The sequence below is a fragment of the Silene latifolia genome, chromosome 3 (genome assembly GCF_048544455.1).
Source record: "Silene latifolia isolate original U9 population chromosome 3, ASM4854445v1, whole genome shotgun sequence".
NCBI classification, from domain to species: Eukaryota; Viridiplantae; Streptophyta; class Magnoliopsida; order Caryophyllales; family Caryophyllaceae; genus Silene; species Silene latifolia.
The window spans coordinates 59,123,360-59,145,901 of NC_133528.1; the positions used below are offsets into that span (position 1 = coordinate 59,123,360).

Genomic DNA, 22,542 nt, shown 5'->3' on the forward strand with positions numbered 1-22,542 from the left:
GAGATTAGATTTTTTTTTTTTTTTTTTTTTTTTTTTGAAGTGTTACCTAATGAACGGGTATCAAGTCACTAAGTGCATTATGAGAAGATGAAGTTAGAAGTATGGTTTATTATGAGATTAAATGAAGTTTGGATTATTATAAGAAGACTGGCCATAGTTTGGATTATTCTTGTAAAATAACTCTATATATTAAGTCTAGTATTATATTTTATGTTAGTTTGTTTTATAATTTAACTAAAACTCTTGAATTTTGACTTAAAATTTGTTACGTACACCAATGTAGTCTTTACGTAACATTGAAAAATTAGAATTTGGTTTAAAGTCTCCTAAATACAAAAGTTATTCATAATTTATCTTATCAAATTCATATCTTTAATTAGTTTGTATATTTAATTTAATTAGTTTGTATATTTAATTTAATTTATTTTTTAAAAATTTAGTAGTCTGTAAAACTTGGACTCTCTGTAATCGCTCGAAAAAAGCTTTCTTTATTAATATAGATAGATAGATAGATATAGAATATAGATTTACTATTCAAATAAGAGATTGAGATTTAAAATTCTCTACTCTCCCTCTCTTTTCCCCCTCCAAATCCATTAATCCAAACACAACTTTAGGATTTACAGCAATGACTTGGTCAGCAGTCTGAGCACCCACCACCATGATTTAATCAAATAAAAATCAGTAAAAAATTGACTGGATTCATGAATCAATCAATCAAGCATCAAAAGTAAGGGGCCATTGAAAATCCAACTATTTTCAGAACAATAACTAATAAAACGATAAAACAATTTACTATTCCCTTGCTTTTCGTAAGCTGACTTCTCGCTACCGTGTGAAGACTTTACTAATTCATCTCTATGACTTTACTATTCATTCATTATGTGAACCTTCCCACTTTGCTTCTTACTCTGAATATCATCCTCTTCTTCATTACACCTTACCCCTTTTGATCATCCTCCTTTCACTATACTTGTTATCCTTAATATATGGTCAGTTCAATTCTTCACTTTATTTATGAGTTCATGTTTCTCAATTGCACTTGTTTTGATCTGGGTGCCTATGATTTCTGAATGTTAGTTTAAAAGGCCAATTTTGATGTTATGATGTTGGTGTGTTTTGAACTTTATCTTACTAGCTTAGCTATAGATACCCTTTTCATTTTTGGGTATTTTAGTAACTACTGATTCATCTTATGTTGATTGTATATTCATTTTGATTAGTTTCTGGATGTTTCTTCCGTTTTCGTGTGAATTATCGTCACTGCGGGTAGTAGTTACATGTAATCTTTAATTGGGTAGGTTAATTTTTATTTTGGTTTTGTAGTGAAAAACATTAGGAGCTTCCATATACTTTTAGTTGGAGTCTCTTTGATGATAGGGACCCTTCACCCTTGTGTAGGTTTTTAGGTTTAGGCCGGGAGTGTGATAATTTAATTGTGAGTTTACAATTTTCGGAAATGGCGATGAATATGGAATTGACCTACTGGACTGCTTCATTTGTGTGAAATGTTGCTATCTCAAATGGGGCTTGTGCATAGTTAGCTCATTTCCTGTAAGGGTTTGAGGCAAAGATGAAAAGTGACATGTTTGTTGAGCTATAGAAAACAACTTCTGTATTGTGCAATGTGAAGCCACCTCATCAGTTTTCCTAGGTGGAGGAGGTCTCTTTGAATCTGTAAGCCTGCTGAGACTTAAAAGTGATCGTTTAGATCCACGTGATTTTCTTTCCATCTGAAATAAGCTTATATGGTAATCATATTTTGGTAGCTGGTTTTAGGAGAAAACCTAAAACTGTCACAAGCATATTGTTGGTTTTATAACTCAGCTTCATTGTGTGCCTCAGTCGCAATTTTATATAAGAAACATGGGTTGTTAGTGGAGACACTTGTACAAAGTATAGCATTGTAACAATCAAAAGTAGTCTTCAAAGGTTAGTCTTAAACTAGGGTTCCCAACTTCCCATTATACTCCGCTCTAATCTAATTGTAGCAATCATTTGGAGCCTCAATTGGGATTGTTTTATATTTACACTAGTTGCAGTTTTCTAGAAATGATAATATGAAAGTAGATTTTTGATAAACCAAACATCACAAATTTAACATTGTATCTCTACATATATTTGTAGAATGGAATAGTCAATGTTGACCTCAATTGACCACTAATGTCAACAATTAATTTGGGAGGGAGGTAGGATCATTTGATTCTCATTCCTTCTTTGATTGTAGAGGTGTTTGTATTCGATGCTTAAATTGATACTGTCTCAATCTAACTTAAATGATCCATTTTTTCTTGTGCAGTGACTACGATAGTGTCCTGTTAATTAAGAGTGATGGGGTGTTTCAAATTCTCCGATGACGAAGACAGAAGCGGGCCAAAGGCAGTAAAGCTGGTATCTAATTTGTCATCAAGTTCTGCCCTTGGTGATGACGACATAACCAGATCAGGCTCTGATTTCAATTCTCAAGATATCTCTGATACAAGTGCAGAGTCCATGAGAAAAAACTCATTTTTCAGCATGTCTCAGAGATCAACATCCAATTTGCGAGTGTTCACTTTTCAAGAGCTAAAAGCAGCATCGAAAGGTTTCAGTCGGTCTGGCAGGATTGGAGAGGGAGGATTTGGGTGTGTGTACAGAGGGCTTATCAAGAGTTCGGAAGATCCTTCTACAAAGATAGATGTTGCCATTAAGCAACTGGGTAAAAGAGGCCTCCAGGCAAGTATCTCTTCTGTTTATTTGCTACTGTTTGTCATCTCTTCTCGCTTTACACATACTGAGAGTTCCTGCAATGATCTGAAAAAGAAAAATTCACAAGAAGACCAAGATGATAGAAAGGGCTTTTTAAATTCAGTTATCCGTCATGTCTTTTGAGTTTTTATCAATTCGTTGAAAATCATAATGGGAAATACTTATCCTTAGATTGCTACCATTTAGAAAAAAGAAGTACTGTTATGCTGTTTTTTAAGACATTATTTTCTTGTGTTAGGAAGCACACATAATTCAGTAGTGTGAAATTAAGGAGCTCGGTTTATGCATTCTAAATTAATTATTACGAGTTATTGTTGTTAACTTTATGGCTCCATCCAAAATTTATTGTCCCCATTTGACTTTAGTGATCGACTAATGTCAACTTTGCCTATTATATTCTCCAAATATATATGTAGGTAGACAATGTAAAATTTGTCATGTTTAATTTATTAAAACAACTATTTTCATTTCACCAGTTTAGAAACTTTTAACTAATGTATGTTGTGAGAATATGAGCATTTAACACTGAAGGGTGAGACTTGGATGGCTATATTTTTGGACTAATTTATTGGGCAAGGTTTCCTGGAATGCTATTCCTCTTTTTCTTCTTGATAAGTTAGAAGGATGGGATTTACTGATGAAGCTGTAAATATAAGAGCCAAAGAAGCTTAAATTAATATTTCATTGTCGAGTTGTGATGCTAGCTTATTAGTAAAACTGTAAAAGTATTGGAAAAAAGACATGCTCTCAATATATAAATTCTTTCTGACTTCACCATGGGTGTAAAGAGTTCACTTTGAAATCATAATAAGTACACAGGTATCAATTTAAATACTGAATGGATATTATATCAACTCTAATGCGCTGGGAAAATGTTTAATCAAAATTCAAAAGAAAGGTAATATTATTATGAAGAATAAAGTGATCATATTATTAAAGGTTTTTGTAAAGGAGGGCACCAAAAGCCGAAAAGTTGGGGTTGCAATTAGTAGATCAATGGAAGGTTTTCACTTATTGCTTGTCTTGGAACTTGGAAGGTGCTGTTTTATATTTTGCTTTATAATTCTTATATTTTTGTCAGGCTAGGCAAAGGTAGAGCCCTTTTAGGTACTTTAAATCTTTGATGGCATATTTGTATCGTTTTATTAGTGCATTGTAATATGCGCAACTCTTGTAGGTGCATTTGAGGGATGTTTCGGGTGAGGATTGAGTGGTGCACTGTGTGCTGTATGTGTTAATTTTTCAGTAAACAATCTGTTCATCTTGCATGAGATGGCTAAATATTGAGCAGTAATATAGAAACTGATATTTTGATAGCCACCAGTGAATATAGCAATAACTAGAAACTAATATAAGCTGCTTGAGATCAAACTGTGAGCATTTGGATGCAAGGTTCTTAATTTTGTATATCACAGCTCATATTATGATTTGTAGTCATATAAGTATGAGAGATCATAGGCTTTAATAAGTGAGATTCTGATTCCTCTGCATTATAATCTGGTGAAAATTTTGAGACCACCCTTTCAAATGTGTTTAAACACCTCATATTATGATTTGTTTGTCCGTATGTGAGTGTCCCACATTGATAGAAGAGAGTTAGATTACTTTAGAAGGAGCTATTTCTCTTATTTCCGGTTGGTCTTGGTTTGAAACCCCTTTCGGTTTATGAAGTAGAGTCTCCTTTTTATGTGCGCATTGTTAGATATTGTATATGCACGAACAGGAATTGACAATAACACCGCACCGAATCGACTCCGCTTTCCTAATAGAATAATTCGACCCTTATTAGTGACCGGGTGAAACCGAATTTCCTATTGAGATAAGACGGTGCCCTCTGATTTTTACGTAATATAGAAATATTTTGTGTAGAATGTTATATCGTTCTTTTGGTGTAGTAGAAGAGTATATTTTTCTGTAACTTTTACTTCTCATCCTTTATCTATTTATATAGAAAAGATTTGGGAAATAGGGAAACAGGGGGATGCATTTCTGAAGGGTTGTAACTCTTCAGAAATTCGGATTAAAAGTATTTAAATTACGCGGAATTTAATTACTGCCAAAGTTTCGGGGCCGTTGCCCCCGAACCCCCATCGGGGACCACGTTGTGTCCCCGAACCCCTAAACCAGGGGCGAAGCGCCATTGGACCCAGACTCACTGACCGGGCAGCGAGACCCCCGTCATAGTTATTCGAATGAAAACTATTCCGCAATCCCGTAAATAATTATACGAGCGTACACTCCGCACTTTCCGAACTCGCATTATATTATTTAGAAATTAACCATCAATGAACCGACCTTTATTACGCCAAATGAACCGGTAAATACTCTTAAATCACCAACACGCATACCCATTTTGTGTGGAAGTTTACAGAATCCATTACTGAAACCCTGAACGAATTTGCATCAATTTTTTGAACCACTTTTGGCTTTGAAAAGCATTATGTTCTTCCGTGACAAATTTGTGGTTACATAAACAGAAACGAAAGATTGCCTTGCAAGGTGGAGCTTAGATTGTATTACATTTGGATCACTTTAGTTCTGTTTCAGTATTCATGGAGTTCTCAAAACTCACGAACCACACCATACTTTGTTCATGATTCTATATTGGAATCTGAGTTCCCTCCTCATTAGGTCTTTCTATTCTCCTCATTCTTGTCTTCTTTCCCAATCAGCCTCACAGCTCATCCATTTTGTCCGTTTACTTTTGTTCATGTCATTTGGCATGCCAGTGTTGTATCTTTTAGATTTTCAACTAACTTGAGTGTAAGGGAGAACAGAAATTCGAATGAGGCAATGCTTCCTGCGAAGTAGTATTGAAAACAACATTATTTCAGTGAGAGGTGAGAGGTAGAGCAGAGAGACTGGATTAGTCACCTTACTCCGTTGTTGAAAACACAAAGTGGCTTCTTCAAGATCACCCTAACGGCCATAATGAAAATGCGACCAAATTTGTGTCGAGTGGCTGGTTCTTCGTCACATAAGAAGTTTTGTTATCCATTTTGCTTTATTACAACAAAATTATTATCTCAGTGCTCAAAGGGTTCTGCCTTAGGTTATCGAATTCACTCGAACCCAGGGAATTGTGAATGGGTTTAAGCGAATTCTATCATGGCGCTTACTTAAAATCTACAGTACATAAGAGACTCTATAAGTCTAGAGGAGTGTATGACATATCAAATGTGGCATGTTGATAATGAATTAGGAAAACTTGGTTCTGCTATGGTTAGGTCAAGGAGTTAGATATACGTAGATTTTACTTCGATAATGAAAATAAAGGAAGTTTATTTAAAAATAACTCCCTGATACATATTGTGTCAAGAATTGCACTGTATGCATGCTACTTCACATTATCTGAAGCTTTGCAAGTTACTGAGCTATAAGTCATCTGCTTTGACCATGATTATGAAAAACTTCCAACCACATAAAGTTGTGGAAAGTCTATTGGAGAAATAAGTTTCTAATTTTCAATCTAACATACTAATATCGTTCAGTAAATGAACAGAACCAGGGGATATGATTTAAACAGTGAGATGTTTAACGTCACAGATCAAAGTTCACTTAAAAGCGATTGATTTTTAAAAGTCACGACCATGTAAAGGTTTTTGGAATTCTTATGGCCTATATCTTGGACCGACAACAGCATGACCTAGTTTATCTTGTACAACTATTGGGTGATCTACGAAATGTTGCTGGCTTTAAGAAAGCTACAAAATTCTCAATATTTCTTTTGAGAATCTTAATCTGTTTTATGCTAGCAATTTTGGGTTTTAATATGTCTCACTAAGAACATAGCCGATTAGATGGAATAATACAAAATGGTGTACCAAACAGTGGCTCACTAAACAGAATGCTCTTCTTTTATTCTGAAATAGCAGTAACAGATTTTTAAGCTCTATTCACGTCACAATTTTCATCACTCATGCAGAAACAGTTTCTTCATGTTTCAATTGAGGGCGAGTTGTTTACATCTGACCACCCCTTGCCCAGCCACATGTGGGAGCCTTTTAGGTGCTACTATCATATTGTTGTTATTGCTTGATGAAAAGCCTTACAACCTATTACTTAATGATGGTTTATTCTTTTCTCGTAGGGTCATAAAGAATGGGTTACAGAAGTTAATTTTCTTGGAGTAGTTGAGCATCCCAATCTTGTCAAATTGTTGGGGTATTGTGCCGATGATGATGAAAGGGGTATTCAGCGGCTTCTGATCTATGAATACATGCCTAATGGAAGTGTGGAGGATCATTTATCTTCCAAATCAAGGACAATTCTTCCATGGGCCATGAGACTAAGAATAGCTCGGGATGCTGCTCGTGGTTTAGCCTACCTTCACGAAGAAATGGATTTTCAGGTAGCTTTTGCTTTCATTTCCTATTGAAATTTGGAAAAGTGTAGTAAAAGTTGACTTCAGTATGTCTTATGTTCTTGTCGACATCTGGATCGTAGTCTCCTCAGATAAAACACAATCACAAAAAACTTCAGTAGGAAATTTGGATCATTACTTTTGATCAACCCATGGGAAATTTAAGGCTCCTTCGAAAAATTCAAATTCAAGTTTTGGTGAGCTTTAAGGTACAGCAGTCAGTTTTCTAGAGACACCATATAACGTTATAATTTACTCCCTTCGTCTCAAATCATTATTCATTTGTTTACCTTTTATATTCTTTGTGAGAAGTATCTTAATCAAAGGTAAAACAATGATTGAGACAGAGGGAGTAAGAACTTAAAAATTCACCCCACACTTTTTAGACTCACACATCAACTTTAAATCCACATAAATTTACAATAACTGGTGGATGGACAGTCCTTCAATGTTTATTGACTTAATACATTGTAACACCCCGGCCCAAACCTAGGGTCGGGAGCGGTCACTTACGGTAGCTCGCCAAACTGTGTACATGGCCCACAGATCAACGCGGGTCCTTTCCAGCGCATTTTGTCCCCACTCATGCGTATCCCGGGAACCTTCCCAGGAGGTCACCCATGCTAAGACTACTCCTAGCCAAGCACGCTTAATGCTTAACTAACTATGGAGTTCTTTTGCATGGATAACTAGAAAAGAAAGTACACTTTGTTGATATGAGTAGTCCTTTCAATCCAAACTTTAAGCACTAGTCAGATTTTAAGCCTATCAGTGGACCTCTTCAAGGGGGTACCCCACCCAAATAACGTCTTCGGTTCATTGGAATATTATATACATAGACAGTATGGAGAGCTCAAATTGCTAAGTTCATTCGCCTCTTATCCGAATTTCTATAAGATTTTGTTTGCTGTTTGCAGATTATCTTTAGAGACTTCAAATCGTCGAACATATTACTCGATGAGCAATGGAATGCCAAATTGTCAGATTTTGGGCTTGCAAGGTTAGGCCCTCCTGAAGGGCTGACCCATGTCTCAACTGCGGTATGTTATACTATATATTGGTTATCTAAATATGTTGCTTTATGAATCAAATACTTCATAAATTTTTAATTCTCTACAAATTTGCACATCTTGGTTTTTATTTCCAATGGAGCCAAAGACTTGTCATTCTTTGGTTCCGGTTTATTATGGAATATAGAAAAATGCCTCACTTATCTGGCTACGCTTTTAGTGTAAAATGTAGATCATTCAATGCAATAAATATAGATCATTCAATGCAATTTCTGACGCGATTTTCATTATGGGTCGTCCGAGAACTTCTTTTATTGTTAACATGTATGGGGTAGGGGTACTACATCGGACACCTCTTTACCATGCTATTTGTGGGAGCCCTAGAGACACATGGGTTAGACATTCCAGCCTTCTACTCTCAGGGCCTATCCGAAAGAGAATACATTACTTCTTAGTCGTGAATACCTGAATGAATAGGACGAATCGCCCCATGGATATCTTTGCTTCGGCACAAAACAATTAAAATTAGGCTTGGTCAACTGGAATGAGTATTATCCATATAAGGTATTTTATTTCGGTTTTATTTAGTTATTATGACATGTTATTTGTTGTTATTGTCACAACAAGACAATAAAGCCTTAATCCTAAATGAGATGTGGTCGGCTGGGGTAATGGTTGTAATTGTAACAAATTGCACACTTTCGGATTAAGGCTATGTTGTTATTATTGCACACGTCGATTTAGCCAAAAACGTGTACGCAAAAGAGATTGTTCACAAGTGCATGAAAAGGTTGTGAACTCCATGACACATTTGTCCTTAGGTTAAAGAAGTTTACCCAAATTCGCAAGAAACTAAACAAAACAAGGTGGAAATTTCTCTTCTAATTGGTGTTATACACAAGACTTGCCGATTTTATGAAAGGAAGCGTTCTTCTGCTGCCAGTAGAGGGCTTGAGATAACGGCGCTACTAAAGAGTATACGGGATAGACTGCAGTGTGTTGGTGGTGGTGGTAGCTCGTTGATTGGTCAACATTGGAAGGAATTAATGAGTGGAGATGGAGGGATGCAGTTTTTAAAATTGGAAAGATGCAGTTTGAAAAGTTGTGATCCCAGTATCCCACGCATATATGAGAGATCAGGGAGAATAAATAATCAACCCTATTATGTAGTTTGATTTTGTTTAAATTTTGGTAATGTATGTCGTCACTTGTGATGGAGAAAGATGTCAATGTGCCTTGATCTCAGCCCTGGAGTCATAAGCACGGTCGATATCGTCTGAAAATACGGTCAAATCAAATTTCAAAACCCTCACAAATCATTTTACTTCTATTATTCAGCTTCGCTGCCATACACTATCAGGGCACTCAAGGACATGGATATGAAATCTGTATGTCCCTTATTCCTTACTAACCCAACACTTTCCTTACACTAGGTAAATTATTCAGGCTTGCAGATATCATTTTTGTAACAAAAACATCTTTCTATATCACATCAGAAAACTACACAATTTTAAACCTATAATTTATTAAATCAGTGTTTGGAAGACGTATACTCATACAGTCATAGTCATACCCATATCCTCAATTCTGAATAGGGTCCATGTGTCTATTGAGACGCAGTGAGGTCAAAACTTGGATATACTCCAGTGCCAGATTCCCGCTGTCCAAGTAACATAGCACAGCCCATATCTGATACCACAGTTCACTATAGTTATTGTGGTCTCAGGATTGATTGTTGAGCCACTGTTTGCTTCTTTTTAGTGATTAGAGTTGCACAGAAAGGAAACAGTTCTACAATTGCTAGTGATTTATGCTTCCTGTCAGTGGATTGATATGTTGAATATTGCATGGTGAGTCGATCTACGTCTAACTCTAAGAATAACAGAGCTTCCCTAAACCAAATTCAGAATATATCAGTGGGACACAAACATTCCTGGCATTCTGCACCATGGTCATATGAAAAGAGCTTGTTGCTGCTGTCTCCGCTGAGTGTTGCTAATTGTTCATGTTTTCTTACAATTAGATGCTAGTTTTTGTATCCTCACTTGTTCTTGGAGGATCATTATTTTAACAAGATCTTGTTATCCGTGTCAGATTGTAGGAACTATGGGATATGCAGCCCCGGAGTACATTAGAACCGGGCGTCTCACAAGCAAGAATGATGTATGGAGTTATGGAGTTTTCCTCTATGAACTAATCACCGGGAGGAGACCCATTGACAAAAACCGTCCAAAATGCGAGCAAAGACTTATAGAATGGGTAAGACCATTCCTTTCAGACCTCAAAAAATTTGAGCACATTGTAGACCCAAGACTTGGTAAGAACTATCCTCTCAAGTCTATACATAAACTTTCGGTTATAGCCAACCGATGCTTAGTTCGCCAACCAAAGTCACGTCCCAAGATGAGCGATGTCTTGGAAATGATTAATAATTTAGTGGGTACGTCAACTGACATAGGGGTCCCCCTTCCAATTAAGCTCATAGATGCAGAAGAAACATCTGAAGCAAGAAACGCGAGGAGAAGAGCTATAAGTGCAAAATCTACAGAGAAAAATTGGTTTGCCCGTTTGTGGAGACCAACTCTTCGGAAGATACTTTAACGGGTTCCACACTCCATGAAATCGTTCTTATATTCTGACATTGTTGATTGACAATGAGCCAAAATAGCCATTGTCAGGAAATTGCTCGGAGAACGAGTTGTGGGTAAATATTGTATCTAGTGTAAGATTTGAAGAAAAATGATTTCAGAGGATAAGTTGTATATTGATTGTTATAAAGGTTAGCGGGATGTTCATTTCCTCGAAGAAATTATGTAAATGAGCATGTGACATTTTGTGGGAATTTTTGACATGATAAAGCCCTTATTATTTGTACACATGAGAACAGTTGATTACGCAAATCCGAGTGTGAGAGCTTTGGCAAGTAATACAATGAGACAATAAATACTTATTCCAATTTTAGTCTTGTACATGTACTTCCTTTTTGTTTTGTACGAGTATTTGCGTTTCCTCTTTGTAGGCTACGTAATTTCGATTTTTTATCCTACTTTAATCCTTGTGACGTTTCTCGAACTAGATCGAGCCGTGGTGGTAGATTCACACCTAATATAATCTACTCCCTCCTATTCATCGTTTTCTTCCCTATTTTTTTCTTAAACGGATTATTTAGATTTTCTTCCCCTTACTTATTTTGAAAACTTTTTACTCTTATTTTATTCATTCATTTCTCCTATCACCAAACCCCACCTACTTTTACTCTTATTTTATTCATTCCTCTCTCCAATCTACAACCCCCACCATATTTCTTTATTCATTCTTTAACTCCCTCCTTAATTCTTGTGCCCCAAAACAAAGGGAAGAAAACACTGAATTGGAGGGAGTACTATATATATAAACCGCAAATCAGTTATTTCAATTAATGACATAAATATATAAAATTTCATTATACTTATTAGATGTATAAAAATTAGTTTGAAAAAAGTAATAAATATCACATGCTCATTTACATAATTTAGTGACTATTAAACTATTTTCGCCTTTATATATCCGACTATTTCTTTTACCTGTGTCGTGCACGGACTTATTCAAGTTTCACGTATTGTTTATCAGTTGACGAAAGTAGTATTTTGCGTTGAGTTATAAGCCTAGAATAACTTACGAGTGGTTGACGATTCACGCATGTCATGTATGAGTTTAGGATCCTAAACACACATTTATGGTGTGTTTGGATAGCAAAAGTGGATGGAAAGGGAGGGGAGGGGGATAGAGGGAAGGAAAAGGGAGAGAAGGGAAGTGGAGGGGGAATGTAGTGTGGTTGTTTGGATACAATTTCCCTCAAAATCTTGCCTATTGTGGAGAGATTTTGATTAGGCTTGGAGGAGGGAAAATTGATCCCTCCAAATCTCTCTCCCTCCATTTTCCTCTACTCCCATTTTCTACCCAAACAAGAGATTTTAAATCCCCTAGTTATCCCTACTCTCCCTCCCTTTCTTTTCCCTCCAAATATCTCAATCCAAACACACACTAAAAGTGTGTATTTTTAAGATTTTAGATTTCTATATACACTAGGTTTGATTAGAGCTGGCAAAAGCTGATCCGACCCGAGGAACCCGATCCGACCCGCCCGAAACTCGACCCGATACAACTCGAAAATTGGGTGAACCAAAACCGAACCGATCCGAACCGACTCGATAACCGATAAAAGTCTTATTTTCTCCAACCCGAACCCGACCTGAACCGACCCGACCCGACCCGTGACCCGATATTTTCTCAACCCGATAGATGACCCGATAATGAACTAGCTTAATAATGGTTTAAATAACACCAAATTGACAATCATCTTAATTATTTTCACTTAAAACTACAATTAATACACCTACCTATTATTTAAATATAAAATTACCATCTAAAACGAAATATATAAGATAAAATATATGCTGATAACCTGACCCGACACTGACCCACTAATGACCCGACCCGACTTGCCACCCGTTGATGACCCAACCCGAAGACGATCCGACATGAACCGAACCGACCCGAACCCGTAACTGACCCGACATAACCCGAACTTGATATGACCCAACCCGCTTTGACCCGACCCGTAATCGACCCGAGTGACCCGATTGTCGCCTCTAGGTTTGATGCCCGGCTACGCCCGGACTATCTTTATTTACCATTTAAATTTTATTTTCCTGTGAAATATCATTCGCTAAATTTGGTTAAAACATACATTTACAATTTATATCTTGAAAATATGATGAGATGTAAAATTAGTCAACAAATTATGACACACGTTCACCACTCCCGCTGTTAACATTATTACTTTCACTACATCCCCTGTTATTAATTACTATTACGTTCACTACTTCTTCGGTTACCGTTGTTTCTTTAATTACTCCTGCTATTTTTACGGTTAATCCTTTAGTTTTGTCACACTCATATATTTAAATAAACAGTTTATGTTTGTGTGATTTTGCTAAACTAACATGTTCAATTAATAACACTAATAATACATAGCAAAATTAGTAATCATAAACCCAAAATCCAAAATCAAAAATCAAAACAAAGACTTTCATATGATATATGTGTTGCGAGATAGATCAAAATTGTACCTCCATTAATTGTTGAAGGAGTAACTTTGGAAATCTAATGCTTGATTCTTCTTTCAATTTGGATAAGAAACTAAATTTTGTGTAGGTAATCAATATGAAACAAATGAACAGCGAAAATATTCTTCATACTTGTTTTCTTTTGTTATATTTTGGGATAAGCTATCAAAAAATGAAGGGAGAATTAAGGAAGGTAGGACTTTTACTTTTGGGAGCAAACCACATAAAAAGATTGGTGTGTTTTTTTTATGAGAGGAGGACGTCCTCCCTACATTAAAGGAGGTTTTTATAATGTTTAATTTTCATTTTGGTGCTCCTCCTTTGTGTGTAGGGAGGACGTCCTCCAGGAGAACGCAAGTATTTCCCTTTTTTTTATTTATTAAATTTAACTTCATTTTGAGGCACCTAAAATAGAGTTACACAAATCTTGGGTACCTAAAATATATATACTTATAAACTTAGGCACCCAAAATGGAATTTTGCAAATATGAGGTACCCAGACTGGAATTTGGCCAAACATCGGGCACCCAAAGTGAAAATAACCCTTAATTTTTCATATTCTCTCCGTTGTTTCTATTGTTATTTTCATTACATGTGTTGTGACCACTATTACTTTCGTTTCTCCCGCCGTCATTATTTTTTCTTTCACTACTCCCGCATTTAATTTCACTATTCCGTTGCTGCTAATATGACTTTCACTACTCCCGTTACTATTATTGTTGCTTTTACTACTCACATGGGTGGTTACTATCATATTAGTTGATTATCTAGTTGTATTAGAGTTATATATTTAAATAAATCTGAAATATTAGATTAGAATATTATTTAAGAGTGTTAGGATGCAAACCCATGTCCCACATCGGTAGAATAAAGATGGAAGATCATTTTTATAAGTGTCCAGAAAATATAATAGTACGAGGCCTTTTGAGAAGGAGTCCCAAACTAAATCCGTGAGGGCTTGGCCTAAAACGGACAATATCGTACTATTATGGACATTGGACACTGGTGCAGGAGAGGCCCAACACGAGATATTCACGCTTCAGCACAACAATTGGCATCAGAGCCAGAGTTCTGATTTGGGATCTGCTTCCGCTGTAATTGTCATTTAGGCGTTAATTTGGGTTTGTTGAATTATGGGTGAAAAAAATGTTGGGAGCGAATATTTTGAAAGTTGACATACTTTTGGGTTTGGTGAGTTTGTAGAAGGATGGTAGTGTTGACGGTAAGGTGGAGTTCTCTCTTATACAGATCAAGCTAATGGATCCTCAAGACAAACCTACATCTGATTTGGCGCCTCAGTAAGGCGATTTGGGCTCTAGGTGGAGCTATTTGAGTTCTTGAAAAAGAGCGATTGAGATCTCGTAAGAGGTCATCTGAAACTTCGACGGAAGTTTGTTCTGTGGAGAGCTTTTGGATTGGACTTGTTAGTCTAACAATTTGCATCTTAAATGGAGGTGATTTGTGCTCGCATAGAATGTTGTTTTGGTTTCGACTTGGGTTATTGTTGCCTTGGTGTAGGTATGTTGGTGGTGTTCGTGACACTCTCTTTTGTACCCAGGTGAGACATCTGTTTTGTTCATGGCATTTGATGTCCTTTTGGGCAATTTGGTACGACGGTACATTTAGCCATTATGTTTGGAGAAGATTTTGTTTTTGGATTCTTGTGTGTGTTGGTTTAGTACACCGTTCCATCATTAGTGATATTTGGTATCTCATATATTTGTGTTGACGTTTGGTAGCTTTTGTTCTTTTCGGAGTTTGTTACGTTTGACCTTCATGTTGGTATGAAGATATGTTGGGTACTTAGTACATACGTATGGTAGTTTCAGCTTGCTACATTTGGCATTTCGTATATTGGTCACGTTTGTTGCACACTTGATTCGTTTATCCATTTTGTGAGTTGTGTTTAAGTCAAAATGGAGACTATCGGGACAGGTAGTGACTTGAGGATTGACTCAGTTGAAGAAGCTGATTTGGGTTTGGTTCGTTTTCGGATAATTCAAGTCAAGGTGGAGATTGTTAGGAATTTGTGCCTTGAATTTGTGTCGAGACGGATTAAGCTAAGATGAGACGAAGAAACGAATCAAAGAACAAAGGAAGACGGGTCCGTGTGTGGTGCGAGTCGTCCTTGGAGCTGCCTCAATGCATGTATGCGTGAATTGCTACATGATTTGTTATCTTGGAAGTTAGTAGATGTGGGCCCTTCATGCACTTTTCTAATCTTCCATGTTAATAGTCTTTCACGTAGGTTTGGGTTCTTTGGTAAGTTTCGATAGTTCGGTTGTTTTAGGGAATTAATTATTTAATTTCCTAATAATCTTTATTTCCTAATTAGTCTAGATCTCTTATTTAGGGTGGAATAAATCTATATAAAGACCCTTGTATTAGTCTAGGTTAATTAAGGAGAGGGAGATAGTATTTGTGAGCGCAATCTTATGAGAGTCGATTTGTGAGGTTCCCTCCGGAGAGGAAGCTTCAGTTTGTTCCGGGCTCAAGTAGATTGGCGTTCGTCTGAATTTGGACATCGAAGGGGTTTGTTTAGATCTTGCTGACCTCGAGATCGTTTGTCCTTCATCTCGTTTGGGGTAGTCTCTTTTGTCTCTTTGAGATTATTATTTTTGTTGGTAGAATAGGGTATACTTTTGGCTCTTAGTAGCGCGTGTATACCGATCTGCTGTTGTACTATTATCTCCACAATAGTGTATTTGCTCTCCTTCAGGGTGGACGTAGCCAGTTATTTTACTGATGAACCATGTATATCTTTGTGTCACTTTATTTATTATTCGCTATTATTTTGTTTTTATCACCCTAATCAACTAACTATTGGGTAACGGGACGCCTCCGTTACAACAAAGAGTAATCATTATTATTTACTAATTAAATTACAAATCTAATGAATTATGGAATATTATATTTTTTTTGGAAATCTAGATTGATTTATTAACCTTTTAATAGTTTGCAAAATATAACATACTTATATTATATTTGTGTATGTTAAATAATTAATATCTTTATACTAATTAATACCATAAGTGGAGCATATTTATTTTAAGAAAAATCACCATATTATAATATTCTCTAAATTTATACTTCAACCAAAACTATATAATATTTACATTGAAGTCTCTCGTTCAGGTCCATCACACAGCGCTATCGATTGCAAACTATGTAATCTATATATATTTATAAAAGAGGCTTTTTTCGAGTGATTCTAGAGCGTCCACATCATCAAAAATCAATTTATAAAAGTATCATAAATAATAATTTTTGATGTAAAAAATAAAGTGCAAAATCTTTTAATTATTATAATATATATTTCCTAAATTATATTCAAGTGATATTTCCAATGTTTATATAAAAACTTTTCCATTTCATTTGACAACAAAGTATTGTTAAAAAAATTATGAAAATAATATAATTAGATTCGTGATAAAAAATGCTATCATGAGAGTATGAATTTTATATCATTTGCACATACTAAAGATAGTGTACCTCTTAGTTCTTAATACATTATATGTCCCACATTGAAAAATAATGTAGGTGTGGAGAATATACTATGTATAAATAATAGAATTGTCCCTCATCGAAAGATTAACAAAGTGGGTTAATCCTATGATTATAAATAGGAGACATCCTTGAAACTTAGGTATTAATCCAAATCTTTTAAGTCTCTTAAGTATTATCTTAAAGAGCTCTTAAAAGTTTGTATCATATCTCCACAATATGATATAAAAAATAAAGTGGATATTTTTTAATTATTATAATATATATTTCCTATATTATATATCCAAGTCATGTTTATATAAAAATATTTTACATTTCATTTGATAAAAAACTATCGTAAAAAAATTATATAATTAGATTTGAGATAAAAAAAAATGAAATTATTAGATTATGAATTTCATATCATTTGCACAAAAAAAAAGAAAAAAAAAGTACGATTATTAATAGACAGTATAGAATGTCGAACTAGGCGAGAAAAAGAAGACGGGCTTCTTAGTATGTTATATGTCACGCATTGAAAAATAATATAAGTGTGATGAACATACTACGTATAAATAGTAGAATCGTCCCACATCGAAAAATTACCATAAGGTGGGGTAATCCAATTATAAATAATAGAATTATCTCACATCTAAAGATTAACATAAGTGTGATGATCCTATGATTATATATATGAGTCATCCTTTGAACTTAAATATCAACCCAAAATCTTTCAGTATCTTAAGTATTGCCTTAAAGAGCTCTTATATGTTACAGTTGTCTTATATGTTACATTTGTTGTGCTCTAACAGTTAAATTGATACAAGTGGCCTTGATTTTCTTGATTCAATTATCTAATTATATTATACTTTAATCTAACAATTGAACACCGATAAGACTAACTAACAAATGTAATAATAAGTATGCATGATATCCATAATTAATAAGTCTTAAAAGAGATTAATATTGATTAATTCAATTTAATGAGAATATAAAAATGAGTTAGGTATGATTTCATTATAATGGGACCAACTCACTGAATATTAGTCAAACAATTAAGCGGAAAACAGTTGAAGAAATCCAAGTATAGCAAGAAGCTCAAGGTTCAGCTACCATATTAGCTCTAGGAACTGCCAACACACTCATAATAAAATGCTACAAAAATATTTTCCTAAAAAATCCATAGGCCATAACAGCCTATATAGTCTTAATACCAAATTTATTTGTATTTTATTATCCACGAATTTTTATTTAAGACGGAATTATCCGTCTTCAACCTTTTTTTGTTTAAATATATACTTAAATTAAAAGACTTACAAAAAAAGTTCATACATCAGTTAAGGGGGAAAAATCCAAAGAACAAAACGTTATTAACTCGAGTTGGATGTCGAACTAGGTGCGAAAAAGATGATGTAATTCTTAGTATATTATATGTCACACATTGTAAAATAATAAAATGTGGTGAACATACTACGTATAAATAGTAGAATTGTCCCACATCGAAAGATTAACATAAGGTGTGCTGATCCTATTATTATAAATAGTAGAATTGTCTCACATCGAAAGATTAACATAATATGGGGTGATTCTATGATTATAAATATGAGTCATCCTTGGAACTTAGATATCAACCCAAAATCTTTTTAGTCTCTTAAATATTGTCTTAGATAACTCTTATAAGAGTTTGTATTATTACCTCCACAATAGTGAAATTTATTTGTATTATACTTTTAATTTTGTTGGTTTCACAATTATATAATTATATATTGTTATATCATCTCCTTTTCTACTCAAATTTAGTAGTTTAGCAATAAGTTATTTATTTTTTAATTTTTAAGCTGAATTTTTAAATAACGAACATACATCAGTAGTATTCTTATTATATAAGAGACTTTAAAAATAACGTTATATAATGTTAATTTTTCAAGTTTTAACATTTTTTTCATCTAGAGAGTCCAACTCTTAAAAAATACTTAATATTTATAAGAAAAAAATGTTAATTTTATACGTAAGAAAAACTTTGGACTTTAGATAAGATTAGTTTGTTAACAATAAGATAAAATTGTATAAATGTTACCTATATATGTGCGAAAAACTTTTGACTCTAGATAAGATTAGTTTGTTAGTATTTGCTCATTATTAAATATTAAATATAACTACTATTAGACATAATGAGTAGCAATTGTCCGTATTTCGGGATTCGGGTTGGATGTCGAGCTAGGTGTGAAAAAGATGGTGTATTTATTAGTATGTTATTTGTCCAACATTGAAAAATAATTGAGGTGTTGTGAATATATATACTACGTATAAATAGTAGATTTGTCCCACATTGAAAGATTAGCATGCATAAGGTAGGGTGATCTTATGATTATAAATAGAAGCCATCCTTGAAACTTGGGAATCAACCCAAAATCTTTTGAGTCACTTAACTATTGTGAAAGAGAGCTCTTAAGAGTTTCTATTATTAACGGTTAAAATTAAAATTTAACAAACTATAATTTTGTTGTCACTAAATTGTATGTTTGTTTATGTAACATCCCCATACTCCAAGTGCCTTACCAGGACCACTCAGGTATAAGGATGCGACCATCTCGGTTACCCGAGGCATGATATTCATAAGACAATAACGAAACAACTTTAAAAGTAAATAAAGTTTAAAGTGATTGCATAGCAAAACCAAACTGATAAAAAGAAACACAAGATTCTCAGACGGTCTACTGCTAAAACTATCAAAGCTATAAAACATCGTCTGACACAGCGGAAGACTTCTAACTGCCACGTGATGACTCATCCCAGCTATCCCATACGCGTCATATCATACCTGCTCAATAACTGCTCACCACCCCCGAATGGATCACCACAGTTTTTAAAACATTTAAACGGGGTCAGTACTAATCACACAATTCAATATATATCAACAATAAGATAAACAGACAGCTTAACCGTCACACACACACAACCACACCAATTCCAACAATCTCAATCACCGATCGTCCCCTTTGGACCACCACGCCGATGGGGACCGCGGCCGTACCCACCAAATCCCCGCTCCTCATAATGAGCGATAACCCTGTCCATTAATGTGCACATCCCTTCTGTGGCGAGTTCCACAGAAGGAGAAACTAGGGCGTGAAGCCACTCCCGCAAGTGACGCCACTCAGCCGAGGACACGTCTCGAGAAACATAGACAACCAATCACAATCACAGCCGTCATAATACAATTACTATAGCAAACAATCAATCTCAACACATCAACAATCATCCCATTATGGGACTAATACTGAGTAGGAAATCCTACCTGGAAAGCACAACAATCAGACGGTCTCAACAGCTGTATCAAAAAGCCTCTTCTACAAATCCTCCTCCTATCATACATACACATAACCACTACCAATCATTATCTACAACAAAACCCCCAATTCCCCATATTAGGGTTTAAACAAATTCAAAGAAACAGTATAAAATTGGTATGTAGAACTTACCCTTGACGCAAGGAACACTATGATGCAAAGAACAAGATGATCCGACACTCCTAGCCTTGGGGATTTGCCAACAACGCGACGAGAGAGAACTACGTAACTCCTTTTTCTTTTGAAAGGTTTAGAAAGTTTAAAAGTGATTAAATAAACTGACAGAAACCTTTTATATCAAACTCGCGTTATTAGCAAAACCCGTCAAAACATTCCCCGTAAACCGGCTACTCGATCGAGTAGCTAAGGTACTCGATCGAGTGCCCCCTTACTCGATCGAGTATCTACGTTACTCGATCGAGTACCCAATAAGTCAGAAACTATTTTAAAACGCAACTTACCCTTACTCGACAGAGTAAGGCCTACTCGATAGAGTACCCAAAGACTCATAAATACGGAGTATTACAGTCTTCCCTCCTTAAAAAGAACTTCGTCCCCGAAGTTCAACCCATACTAAAAAAAAACAAACATACTAACTCGATCAAGACACAACAACGTGACTAAGAACTCAAAACAAAACTCCAACCCAAACATGAACTCGTAACACCAACTCCACTAACTATTCCCACCCCCACAACACGGCTCACGATATCGTATCGACTCCATTATATCTCTCTCAACACTAACTCCATACACTACCAACTAGCTCCGTAATACATCATCCAGAGCCAATCCAATATCAACATACCCATAACGTCAAACGGAATGTTACATTCTACCACCCTTAAAAGGAACTTCGTCCTCGAAGTTTACTCGCACTCATAACCTCATCATCCAACTGTCAACACTAGTGAAATATTCTCACACTCCTAAACATCACACTATTACAAGCACGACCATGGCCTTTTAACAACATCAACCACAAAATATACAACTTCCTTCTTTATGCTACACCAACACTCTACTGCGAATATACCACCATATGCACAACCATCAAAATCTCTTTTATCGCATCCTACTTCTCTTAAGATAAATGTTACGTCCACGTAACTCACTAATACTAAATCCTAGCTATATCGTCTCATTATCCTCATCACCACCGCATGTCAAAGATAACCACCTATAATCTAAACACCCACCATGCATATATCTACGGCTCTCTTACTTAAACATTTCCCATACCTCAACTCATTCGGCACACCACATAACCTATACCATAAAACTCGTAGCAAAATCACCATACTAACTCTCCATTATTACTGCAAAACAACATACCTCTTTATGTAAAGTACCTATCTCCCAAAAGCATAACTCACGATCCACACTCGTTACGTACACTCACACTAGATCCTCAAGTTCTTTCCTTCATTACCGCAAAACTCATACATAACTTAACATGACACTAATTTCCCCAACACCCTACACTCACTGTCTCAACAAAGGATTATGAACCACCTGCCTCTTTCAGGTCATTACCACACATGTTTTACGAATCACTTGCCGTTACTATGTCCACTAAAGCCTTATCTAGAACAAGATCAAAATTACTGTAACAACCTCTCACAACCGTGTCCCATCAACAGAATATCTCTATACCATGACAACAGCGAAAACATATACAACTCTATTTCATATCATACTCTACCCTCATTCCCAACTTAACCTGGTAGAGAAAACATTAATAAACAAGACAACTGTCTATCTGCACCAACTGAAACTCGCAGGGAGCAACATCAAACAAAACAACAATCTATGTATAACTGGTATGTAATTCCGAAACTCGAATCATAATCATCCTGCCTACTCCACCACATCCGGTGACGGCATCACCACACCGCCACCAACAGCCACACCGCAGTGTGAAAATACCCGCATCACAACACTAAATACCGTGCTCGGATCACCACCCGAGGCACCACAACCACATCGATAGTCATCGTAACTTACACAATCCCATAAGCACTGACTCAACATAACTTCTTGGACAAGAAAAACTTACTCAAATCCACTTTACTAAATCACAAAGCAACATACTATATGAATTAAACAGATAATAACCTCATGAATATCGTCCCCCATAACATATCACAGAATAAAATCTATCATAAATACATACAAGTATAACCAGCCATGCCAAATCAGTCAAATTATTACCTTTGATCATTATTTCATTAAATTTACCGTAACCAACATATATTACAGAACATTCAGATAACAACTTTATAACTAACACGCCATACCGCTTCTCGTGAGGTCAGAACCTCACACCAACATTGATATACATCTTAGATCCATAACGACATCCAACTAGTCAATCCTGATAACGTAAGTTACCGCTCGATAAAGGTTACCTGTCGCCCGAGCTTAACTCATATGCTCCTCATAACATATTTTCCCATTCGCATCACCAACACCTTCTG

At 35.5% G+C, this 22,542-nt stretch overlaps 1 protein-coding gene across 2 annotated transcripts; it reads left to right on the forward strand.

Annotated features, from left to right (window-relative positions):
• The first annotated feature begins 805 nt into the window (after positions 1–805).
• Positions 806–11,079, forward strand: LOC141647666 (serine/threonine-protein kinase PCRK1-like). Of its 2 annotated transcripts, XM_074455952.1 has the most exons (6): positions 887–992; positions 2,128–2,189; positions 2,300–2,715; positions 6,839–7,099; positions 8,029–8,151; positions 10,216–11,079. In XM_074455952.1, the coding sequence occupies exons 3-6, from the start codon at positions 2,332–2,334 to the stop codon at positions 10,720–10,722; spliced, it is 1,275 nt and encodes a 424-aa protein (XP_074312053.1). In that variant the 5' UTR covers positions 887–992; positions 2,128–2,189; positions 2,300–2,331; the 3' UTR covers positions 10,723–11,079. The 2 variants fall into 2 exon arrangements, with proteins under 2 accessions (XP_074312052.1, XP_074312053.1); XM_074455951.1 differs by lacking the exon at positions 2,128–2,189 and having other exon boundaries at positions 806–992.
• The last annotated feature ends 11,463 nt before the right edge of the window (positions 11,080–22,542 follow it).